Consider the following 12,059-nt stretch of genomic DNA (forward strand, 5'->3'; position numbering starts at 1 on the left):
CATCTGCGAGGCTGTAATAAGAGTTCATCCATGCAAGCAACGTCCACTGTGTTACAATTACCCGCTGAGTTGTCTGTGGCAAGCTACAGCTGCAGCACAGCGCTTGCCAGGTTTCGCTGCCACGTGCTTCAGACAAAAGCCGCCCGTACGGGAGGATGCTGTAGATTTGCTTATCAACATGCTCACCCTGTCGTGTTTCAAAGTGAAAAGAAATAGCATCAAATATCCTCCTTTGAATTGTGTGGATTTTTTGTTTTGTTTTGTTTTTAGGGGGGCTGTTTTGAAATGCGGGTTTTATTTTCTCTTGGAAGCACTAGGGATGGGATGTGGAGCTCCCAAAGAAGATGTACTTAAATTAGGAGAACTTGTCAGGGCTGATTTGGAGCAAGGAAGCAACCCCAGGACATTTTCTTTTTTACCTAACAATGGAATGTAAGAGCAGAAAAATAGGTTGCCGCCAAACCATACAGACTCAGCAGCCTTCCCCAGACTTGGTGCTTCCTAGATATTTTGGAGCACAACTCCCACCACTCCTTCTGCCTGAGGGCTGATGGACATTGTGGACCAGAACATCTGGAGTGTACTATATTGGTGAGGGCAGGTCTGTGCCCATCTATTGCTGAGTTGGTAGAGAAGGATATTCTTAATCTGAGGGATGTGGGTTTGAGCCCCACACTGGGAGAAATATTCCTGCATTGCAGGGCTATAAGACCCTCAGGACCTCTTCCAACTTCAAAAATCTATGATTCTATGGTTTAAATGGACACTTAGCGCACATTTTATGTAGTGCTTTGTCAGAAGTGTTGTCAGATTTAAGTTGGGTCTTAACTGAGGAATTGAAGATCTCCAGCTGTTTCTGGAAAGTGGAGCAAGCCAAGTATGGGAAAATGAATATTACATGTATTTAGATTTAGCAGAACCTTGGTTTTCGAACACAATCCGTTCCAGAAGTGTGTTTGACTTCCAATATGTTCAAATACCAAGAATCACTTCTGGGTTTTCGGCATTTGGTTTCCTAAACATTTGGCAGCCGAGACGTTCAAAAACCAAGGTTTGATTGTACTGCCTTTATGCCAGAGCAGTCAAGGCAGATATCAGTTACACAGTATCATTCCAGGAAAAAGCTCTGGTACTTGCAAGGGATAGCTCTGGTGTCAGGACATAGGAAGCTGTTTATACTGAGGCAACTGGTCCATCTAAGTCAGTTTACAGAAGACTAGCAATGGCACTCCAGGGTTTCAGAGAGGGATCTTTACCCACCTCACCAGAAGATGCCTAGTAATAATAATAATTTATTATTTATACCCTGCCCATCTGGCTGGGCTTCCCCAGCCACTCTGGGCGGCTTCCAACAAAATATTAAAATACTTTAATACATCAAACATTAAAAGCTTCCCTAAACAGGGCTGCCTTCAGGTGTCTTCTAAAAGTCTGGTAGTTGTTGTTCTCTTTGACATCTGGTGGGAGGGCATTCCACAGGGAGGGCGCCACTACCAAGAAGGCCCTCTGCCTTGTTCCCTGTAACTTGGCTTTTTGCAGTGAGGGAACCACTAGAAGGCCCTTGGTGCTGGACCTCAGTGTCTGGGTAGAACGATGGGGGTGGAGACGCTCCTTCAGATATACTGGACCGAGGCTGTTTAGGGCTTTAAAGGTCAGCACCAACACTAGGACTGTATTTTGGGGCCTTCTGCATAAAAAGTATTTTTTCTTCTACTGAGTTGTGCTCCCAGCCAGGCCCCTGGATGGAGCCTCCTCATGTCACCGCTCTGTTTGATGCAGCCAGGCTGAGCAGAGGCAGAGGACCAGAGTCAAGCCTTGGTCCCCCTGGTCTGCTGCTGAAGCCCTGCCAGCTTGGAAGACCATGACTGGACAATTTAAACTAGCAATTTGGGCAGGCAATCCCGATGTCCCTTGCAGCCAGCTGCAGCTGAGGCCAATGGTCAGCCACAAAGGAGGGCGGGATAGCTCTCCCCCCGGGTCCCGAGGAGCCATGTCAGGCCGCAACGATCACCCACCCCAAAAGGGAAAGCAACCATTTCTGGGATAAGCCAGATGGCAGTTTGTTCCAGTCATGCTGATGCTTTTAACAATAGTAGGCTTGCCATACGTCCAGGATTTCCTGGACATAGCCAGGTTTTGGGAAGAATTTGCTGAAATGTGGGGGAAATCCAGTTTTGGCAAATTTACTTAAAAATAGCTCAGAAACATCTTAAGAGGTTCAGGACTTAACCCCCCCCCCCAAACCCCCACCTAACTCAATTTTTGTATCTGGAATTTCACTTTTTGAAATATGGCAACCCTAAACAATTGCCAGCTGAGGACATTTTGCTGTTTCAAAAGAAGACCTTCACAAGTTGTGACTCACCACATTGAATGCAGTCAGGAACGGTTTTATGGTATTGTGACCAATGTGGCCACCCTGGGCACCACCCTGTAGAGGGAACCAAATTTTAGTGTTGCACAGGGCTGCACTGCCATTTGTGAGCCCAATGTCCACCGCTGATACAGTCCACCAGCCATGGATTGTGTCCCTCGGGCAATCTCCTGCTTCTGAGTACAATAGTCACACGATAAAATCGGGTGGTTTGTCAAGTGGACTACCATACATGGCTGGTGAGCTGTTTGGCTTCACCAATCCCAAGTCTTTCCATGAGTTTTCATCACCTTTATATGACAGGTTCATTCCAGATTCACTGCAGTATCACATAGGGTTCTGGGCGGGAATTCTCATATCATCTGCCACTTGAAGTATTGCCTGTCCCCAGGGGTTTCTGGTGGAGTTAAGTTGAGCCAACACCCAACTTAAAACGAAGGATACCTGAATGGGTGCATGTATAAAAGTATGTAAGGCCTCAAGAGCCTTTAGGTTTTAAAAAGTTGACAGATCTCCTTGGTTAATCAAAAGTCATAATCAAATTGACATGAGGGCAGAAAGTTAAGATTGCGGCCAGTTGGGGTTTTTTATGTCCATTTTCTTTTATCTAACCATAATCATTCACAGCAAGTGTTTTAATCTCCCTCAATTCTGTAGTCATCTTTCCCTTTGATTTTACTAGCAGTCTTGGAGAAATCTCTTTATTAATCTCTTTCAATACAGTTGTCTGGCCAACCTTCTTTCTCACTTGCCCATAATTTGTAAGTTATATTGTATTTTAAAATAATCTTCTCGACTCTGAAGTCTGACAGTGCAATTGTTTGGGCATTAATAATAATCTCTTTGAGAAATGCCTTTAATGATAACATAATATCTCCATAATTGCCCATTGCTCTTTGATATTTATATCTCAAGTGAAATCTTGTGGAAGTATCTCTCTCAAAGCATTTTCTGTCTGAACTAATTGCTCTCTGTTTAGAATTTTATTGGGGGGGGGGTATGACTGTTTTCTACACCCACCTGCCACATTTTAGAGAGGCACACCTCTATCTTGAGATATGGTGGCTGATGGAAGGCAGAGATATGTAGGAATGAAACACGGGAGACGAGTAGTAGGTGTCATGTGAGAGGCGTCTGCCGGGGAAGCCCCGGGAACTCTCTTTTATTGAATATTACAAACATTGCCACAGGTGTACTTGTGGCTGATTGGTTGATACAAACACAAAGAAACTCATTGCCTATTGGTTAATGCAAATGCAAGGCGGGAATTACATGTGAGCATTAATCACCGGTAGATTAAAGGCTGGGAAACAAGGTTGGGACTAGACAGGCATGAAACCTCCTAATTAATTATAACTAAAGATTAATATCCCCTTCATGGATCACTGCCTTGCCGTGGCGAAGGGGCTTGAAGAACTCAGAGAAGCTATGAACTATGCCGAGCAGGGCACCCAAGATGAACAGGTCATAGTGGAGAGTTTTGACCAAACGTGATCCACCTGGAGGAGGAACCGGCAAGCCACTCCAGTATCCCTGCCAAGAAAACTCCATGGACAAAGACAACAGGCATATAAAAGATATGACGCTGGAAGATGAGCCCCTCAGGTCGGAAGGCGTCCAACATGCTACTGGGGAAGAGCGGAGGGCAAGTACAAGTAGATCCAGAGCTGATGAAGCGGCTGGGCCAAAGCCGAAAGGACGCTCAGTTGCGGATATGCCTGGAAGCGAAAGGAAAGTCCAATGCTGTAAAGAAAAATATTGCATAGGAACCTGGAATGTAAGAACCATGAACCTGGGTAAGTTGGAGGTGGTCAAAAATGAGATGGCAAGAATAAATATTGACATCCTGGGCATCAGTGAACTAAAATGGACGGGAATGGGTGAATTCAGTTCGGATGACCATCATATCTACTACTGTGGGCAAGAAACCCGTAAAAGAAATGGAGTGGCCCTCATAGTCAACAAAAGAGTGGCGAAAGCTGTACTGGGATGCAATCTCAAAAATGATAGAATGATCTCGATACGAATCCAAGGCAGACCTTTTAACATCACAGTAATCCAAGTTTATGCACCAACTACTTGTGCTGAAGAAACTGAAATTGACCAATTCTATGAAGACTTACAAGACCTTATAGAAGTGACACCAAAGAAGGATGTTCTTCTCATTATAGGGGATTGGAATGCTAAAGTAGGGAGTCAAGAGATAAAAGGAACAACTGGCAAGTTTGGCCTTGGAGATCAAAACGAAGCAGGGCAAAGGCTAATAGAGTTCTGTCAAGAGAACAAGCTGGTCATCACAAACACGCTTTTCCAACAACACAAGAGACGACTCTACACATGGACATCACCAGATGGGCAGCATCGGAATCAGATTGATTATATTCTCTGCAGCCAAAGATGGAGAAGCTCTATACAGTCAGCAAAAACAAGACCTGGAGCTGACTGTGGCTCAGATCATCAGCTTCTTATAGCAAAATTCAAGCTTAAACTGAAGAAAGTAGGAAAAACCACTGGGCCGGTAAGATACAATCTAAGTCAAATCCCTTATGAATACACAGTGGAAGTGAGGAACAGGTTTATGGATTTAGATTTGGTGGACAGAATGCCTGAAGAACTATGGATGGAGGCTCGTAACATTATACAGGAGGCAGCAACGAAAACCATCCTAATGAAAAGGAAATGCAAGAAAGCAAAGTGGCTGTCCAATGAGGCCTTACAAATAGCGGGGGAGAGAAGGCAAGCAAAATGCGAGGGAGATGGTGAAAGATACAGGAAATTGAATGCAGATTTCCAAAGAATAGCAAGGAGAGACAAGAAGACCTTCTTAAACGAGCAATGCAAAGAAATAGAGGAAAGCAATAGAATGGGAAGAACCAGAGATCTGTTCAATAACATTGGAGATATGAAAGGAACATTTCGTACAAAGATTTCCATAATAAAGGACAAAAGTGGAAAGGACCTAACAGAAGCAGAAGACATCAAGAAGAGGTGGCAAGAATACACAGAGGAATTATACCAGAAAGAAATGGATGTCTCGTATACCCCAGGTAGTGTGGTTGCGGACCTTGAGCCAGACATCCTGGAAAGTGAAGTCAAATGGGCCTTAGAAAGCACTGCAAATAACAAGGCCAGTGGAAGTGATGGTATTCCAGCTGAACTATTTAAAATTTTAAAAGATGATGCTGTTAAGGTGCTACACTCAATATGCCAGCAAGTTTGGAAAACTCAGCAGTGGCCAGAAGATTGGAGAAGATCAGTCTACATCCCAATCCCAAAGAAGGGCAGTGCCAAAGAATGCTCCAACTACCGCACAATTGCACTCATTTCACATGCTAGCAAGGTTATGCTTAAAATTCTACAAGGAAGGCTCAAGCAGTATGTGGACCGAGAACTCCCAGAAGTGCAAGCTGGATTTAGAAGAGGCAGAGGAACCAGAGACCAAATTGCAAACATGCGCTGGATTATGGAGAAAGCTAGAGAGTTCCAGAAAGACATCTACTTCTGCTTCATTGACTATGCAAAAGCCTTTGACTGTGTCGACCACGGCAAACTATGGCAAGTTCTTAAAGAAATGGGAGTGCCAGATCACCTCATCTGTCTCCTGAGAAATCTCTATGTGGGACAAGAAGCTACAGTTAGAACTGGATATGGAACAACTGATTGGTTCAAAATTGGGAAAGGAGTACGACAAGGCTGTATTTTGTCTCCCTGCTTATTTAACTTATATGCAGAATTCATCATGCGAAAGGCTGGGCTGGATGAATCCCTAGCCGGAATTAAGATTGCCGGAAGAAATATCAACAACCTCAGATATGCAGATGACACAACCTTGATGGCAGAAAGTGAGGAGGAATTAAAGAACCTTTTAATGAGGGTGAAAGAGGAGAGCGCAAAATATGGTCTGAAGCTCAACATCAAAAAAACGAAGATCATGGCCACTGGTCCCATCACCTCCTGGCAAATAGAAGGGGAAGAAATGGAGGTAGTGAGAGATTTTACTTTCTTGGGCTCAATGATCACTGCAGATGGTGACAGCAGCCATGAAATTAAAAGACGCCTGCTTCTTGGGAGAAGGGCAATGACAGGCCTAGACAGCATCTTGAGAAGTAGAGACATCACCTTGCCAACAAAGGTTCGTGTAGTTAAAGCTATGGTTTTCCCAGTAGTGATGTATGGAAGTGAGAGCTGGACCATAAAGAAGGCTGATCGCCGAAGAATTGATGCTTTTGAATTATGGTGCTGGAGGAGACTCTTGAGAGTCCCATGGACTGCAAGAAGATCAAACCTCTCCATACTGAAGGAAATCAGCCCTGAGTACTCACTGGAAGGACAGATTGTGAAGCTGAGGCTCCAGTACTTTGGCCACCTCATGAGAAGAGAAGACTCCCTGGAGAAGACCCTGATGTTGGGAAAGATGGAGGGCACAAGGAGAAGGGGACGGCAGAGGACGAGATGGTTGGATAGTGTTTTCGAGGTTACCAGCATGAGTTTGACCAAACTGCGGGAGGCAGTGGAGGACAGAGGTGCCTGGCGTTCTCTGGTCCATGGGGTCACGAAGAGTCGGACACGACTAAACGACTAAACAACAACAACAAAGATTAATATAGCTATTGATGTGGTCAGCTATGCATGGAGTACAAGTCACCATGAACTTAAAGTGAACGGAGCGATGAGGGAATGTCTTGGTGTTTGGAACAGGTTCGTACAGTGTGTGCAGAAACAGAGAAAAGATCATGAGCAAGAGTTCCCAGAATGCAAGAGAAAAGAAGCAATGCTTCCCCATAATGCAACAGTTATGTGCAGAGGGAAAACATATGTGCAGAAGGAAAACTTCCCTTTAGAGATAAAGCAAGAATTTGCCTTGTGGTGCAACCAGGGTGTGCATTTAAAAACTGGGGGGGGGGGGAGTTGGGAGAACCCCACCACTGTTGATCAAATACATTTTATGCTTTGCTATGCAGGAATCAGAGTGTTCTACTAAGGCTAATTGCACACCATAGATTTATAGTGCTATAGTGCACCCCTCCAAAATATTAATGGCAGCTGTAGTTTGTTAAGGGTGCAGGAAATGTAGCTCTGCAAGGGGTAAATTAGGCTTCCTGGGTGGGTGGGTGCTTTAAATGCATGGTGTGTATGCAAATTGGGGAGACCAAGGTTCAGATTCCCCATGCGGTCATAGAGGTCATTGGCTGCAGGTGTCTTGAGGGACCACCCACACATCCATTGGTGCCTTTAGAAACAGGTCCACACTTTACATTGTCATGTCTTTTCCCTTTTGACCCCCAGTGCTTTCCCTGGGAAAACCTGCTCTTTAATGCTGAATTGGAACAAATGGCAATTCAGGTTTTCTTCATACTGCCATTTGCTCCAATTAAGTAGTAACAAGCGTGTTTTCATGGGGGAAGCACCAGGGCAAAAGTGGGGGGTCATGCATGGAGCTTTAAATCACAAAATGAAGTCTGAAGTGTGCTTTGAGCTCTAGAATCAGAAGTAAATATCAAACCACTTATTTTCTCCTTTTCATTTTTGGAGAGTGGGAGTGTCCTTGATTCCCTTCGGTCTTCAGTTACCAAGATTTTGATCCCTTTAGCGATGTAAGTTTTTGCATTTTTTAAAAAAGAATTGATGAAATCTACCCTGAGCCCACAGGAAATCAATTCAAACAAATCTATAAACATTCTATTATTTTAAAGTGAGCACAAGACCCATTTCATTAGTAGTGATTCAGTGTTAGGTGCGCAGCAGATGCTCTAAGAAGTTCGTAGAAAAATGGAACTGCAGACTAGGAAGGAACCAAATGGTCATCTAGATGCAATGCAAGAATTACATCTAAAGAACCCCTGGCAGATCCAAGCACGTAAGCAGCGTTCCTCATCGAGAACCATGCGCTGGATCATGAACCATGTATGCAGGTCAGCCAAAAGAGATCTCCATCCACATTGTACAATGTTGATGGGGCTGTGTAGTGAAACTACATTTCCCAAGAACTTCTGAGGACCTGGTACTGAACAAAGAAATACTTCCCTGCTATGTCTTGCCGCTATTGCAACACAGGTGTAGGTGGGTGGGTTGGGAGAAGACCTGTATCCTATTCTGCCCCCACTTGTCATCACACCATCGTACCAGTACCATAAGTGAGGTGGGAGCATGTGGTTAGAAGTTGCTGGATAGGTGAGAGGAGATCTAGGGACTGGGAGGAAGGTCGAATAATCCATAACTCTGATTAGAAACTGAGCTTCAGAAGTATATGAAGCTTGAAAGTGAGGTGAGTATTATCAGCCAGAAAATCCAAGTCTTAGTGACACTACTAAAGTCTATACACATGTGCGCATGCACACACACACACACACAAACACACACACAAAATCTACACGTGCAACTATGTACATTGTCGGTGGAGTTTTATTGTCACATTAGTATAATTTACAAAATAATAATAATGCTCTGTTGCATTTTATCACACACTCTTGCAGAGATATTTATAAACATCTTAATAAACTACAATTGCATAGTTCATCATGTTAGGCAACATACTGGCATTTTAACTCCTTTGCAAAACAGACCAAAAATGTGATTCCTGACATACAGATTGTACTGCTATAATTGATATATATATTAAATACATTCAACTGCCTCTTTTACAAATTTATCCCCTACCCCTGCATTTCAGTGAAATAAACATCCCTTCTCATTTTAAAGGCCGAAAGCAGTATTCTAGAGTTGTCAGATACAACAAAAATGGTTTGACTTAAAAAATGAAAATGCCTTCTTATATTTTAACTACAATTCAGTCCCACCCATTCCTTCATTTGTTTACTGCTAACATAACAAAACACAGTTTTTTTTAATATATTACAATACACATTCATTAGAGCCACGGCGAGGTTCTCATGGAGCATGTTTTCTGCAGACAGTTAAGTGCTTGTCGCCCATCTGACCTGGGATAATTTATGAATGAGGTAATCTTTGCTGGTGAGATCCACTTTTAGTATCTGAATAGGAGAGATTAAAAGAGGGGGTGGGTTAATTCAGTGCTATTTTGAGAAATTCTTACAACCACAGATGCCTGATTTGTGAAAGCAATGCCAGTCTCTCAGAAGGATTTCGAAACACATTTGCAAAATGAGACTCACTGCAAATACATGCAGGTATTATTATAAAATGCAACACACCAGATCTCAGGCTTGTCGGAAAGCACATTCTTTCTACTTTGCACTAGATGTTCTAAAGATGGGGAGAATTTTGATATTGTTTGTATTTGAATGAGAAAACCACCTAATTTTCACTTCTCAATATGCAAGTGAAAACACAGCTGTCTTCAAAATGTGCACCTCTCCAAAGTTTGCAATGCATGTCTCCAGCAAAAGTAGTGTGTACATAAATGCATCTACTAGCATAAAATGTGCACAAAATTAGTGAAAACAGTATGCAAAGATTCATTCTATTCGTCAAAACTCTGTTCCAAAAAATGTGCATATTAGTCAAAACCTCATACAAAAACATGTTTAAGTAATTAGAACTACAATGCTGGCAATTTTTTCTGAATGAGAGGAAGGGAACTTGGCTGCTTTCATTGTAAAAAAAAGACTGTTGTGTTTCCCATCTTTCATTCCCCCATCAGTGATAAGCCACATAGGGGAAGCTTTTAAAAATGATGATGATGAATCATAGCTGAATTGTGAGAAACATAGCTTGGGCTCAAAATATGTGTGTGTGTGTGTGTGTGTGTGTGTGTGTGTGTGTCCCACAATTCACCTGATAATTATCACTGAAAACTAATAGGTCTGTACAGCAGAACACTGCTCTAAGTTAGAAAAGATGATGCAAAGAAAAGCTGGGGGGGGGGGGACATCCTGACTGATTTGGGAAGAATTCTATTCTATAAGGTAAAGTTATGCAAGTGTGAAGGGAGAAATGGGACAAAGATAACAAGGAATGGGTAGTCATCCAAAAGTTCAAAGGTAGGCAGATGATCAAAGGTTAAACAAAAGAGAAGAAATGGTTCTATTCAAGTTGAAAACGGGACATTGTAACCCAAATAAATGTTTAGCTTTAATTAAACCTCTTGGAAACAGACTTTTGAGTGCCAGAAAAAAAGTTCTCAAAGTCAGAACTTAGGATCTCTCCCCACACTAAGCACTTGCTTCCAATTCCAAATGTGAGGTGTGAAAAGAGGGAGATTTAGCTATCACTATAGTATGGTGGATAATCTCAATTTCATTTAGAAACATCTCTTGTTATAGAAAAAAGAAGAGGGCCGGGAAAGATAAGATACCTTTTAAATTACTGCATGGACATGTGGCATGAAAATATTTTAGCCTTCTAAAGCTGGTGGGAAAGAGATGGAGGAAGCAGAAACTTGAAAGCATTTTCTCCAGACTGATAGCAGCAGAAGGTCAGCAGAAGAAGGAAGGAGGCTGGCAGTGAAAATGAGAAAAGGAAGAGCAGGGAGAGATTAGCCCAATGTGAGATGCATTTTATTAGAGGCAGAAAATGAGAGCTGCAAGAAGAAGGAGCAGGCTTACAGAGATGACTAATGCACGCTTCCCAGGAAGTTCTGTTGCACTGAGCAGCAATTAGCTGAGTGATAATATTGGGAAATGCAGGACATGAAAGGAAAGCAAACAAGAATGCAAAATGGAAGGAAAGCAGGAGGATATAAATGCAGGATTTTGATGAATTTACTTGCAGGAGAACCGGAAATTAGGCCTATTGCTTGGAATGATGCCGACCACTTTTACACTGGGGTCTCGGTGGAAGGCAGAACTAATGTGGCAGCAGGAGATGAAGAAGATTCACCTAACCAGCGGAAGCTCTGCACAAGGACTTCTGCATACCCCCCTCTTCTCCCTCAACACTGGCTTTGAGAGGGTCCCAACTGCAGAGGGAGGTAGCAAGGCTTGTCCCATCTGACAAGCTGAAATGCTCATGCAGATGGAACAACTGGAAGTGTGTGACACTGATTTCTATCCTTTATGTTTACCGGGCAGGATGGGAGGGGAGAAAGCAAAGTTGCCACAATGATGATTGAGGAAGGAAAGGATGGTTCTCAGTCCACAGCTTCAGAGGGTAACTTTCCTATGCACCCCCTGGTTTCGCTGTGGTACCAAACCAAGGGTCTCTAGAATCTAATGACATAGAAGAATCTGTACATTCTTCTCTGCATGTTGTAGATGCATAAGATGTGCTTGCCGGTGGTTTTGGACTATTTTGCAAATATTTACGCAATTGTCAGAGATGTGGAAATGATGCATTTTCTGCCATCTCCTTTGTGTTCCATATTGTATTCCAGCTTTTTCCTCAAGGATCTCCACCCCACCCCCATCTATCATGTTTTATGCTACAGTGCCAAAACCAGGAGAAGAAGAAGAGTTTGGATTTGATATCCCGCCTTTCACTCCCTTTAAGGAGTCTCAAAGCGGCTAACATTCTTCTTTCCCTTCCTCCCCCACAACAAACACTCTGTGAGGTGAGTGGGGCTGAGAGACTTCAAAGAAGTGTGACTGGCCCAAGGTCACCCAGCATGCGGAGGAGCAGGGAAGCGAACCCGGTTCCCCAGATTACAAGTCTACTGCTCTTAACCACTACACTACACTGGCGGTTATTCATAGACCCTGTATAAGCAGCTTCATGAAAGTTGCCAAATTGGATTAAGCACACTAATATTCTGCATAGTAGCAGGAGG

The 12,059-nt window shown here is 43.2% G+C and overlaps 1 protein-coding gene across 1 annotated transcript in view; it reads right to left on the minus strand.

Annotated features, from left to right (window-relative positions):
• Nucleotides 1-8,758: 8,758 nt before the first annotated feature.
• The window catches only part of SI (sucrase-isomaltase), a 110,541-nt gene continuing 107,240 nt past the window's right edge, over nt 8,759-12,059 (minus strand). The window contains exon 71 of the mRNA XM_083739051.1: nt 8,759-9,366. Coding sequence (XP_083595177.1) covers nt 9,289-9,366 — 78 coding nt within the window. The 3' untranslated portion in view covers nt 8,759-9,288. The remainder of the gene's footprint in view (nt 9,367-12,059) is intronic.

The sequence above is a fragment of the Podarcis gaigeae genome (assembly GCF_964106915.1).
Source record: "Podarcis gaigeae genome assembly, chromosome: 5".
Classification (NCBI taxonomy): domain Eukaryota; kingdom Metazoa; phylum Chordata; class Lepidosauria; order Squamata; family Lacertidae; genus Podarcis; species Podarcis gaigeae.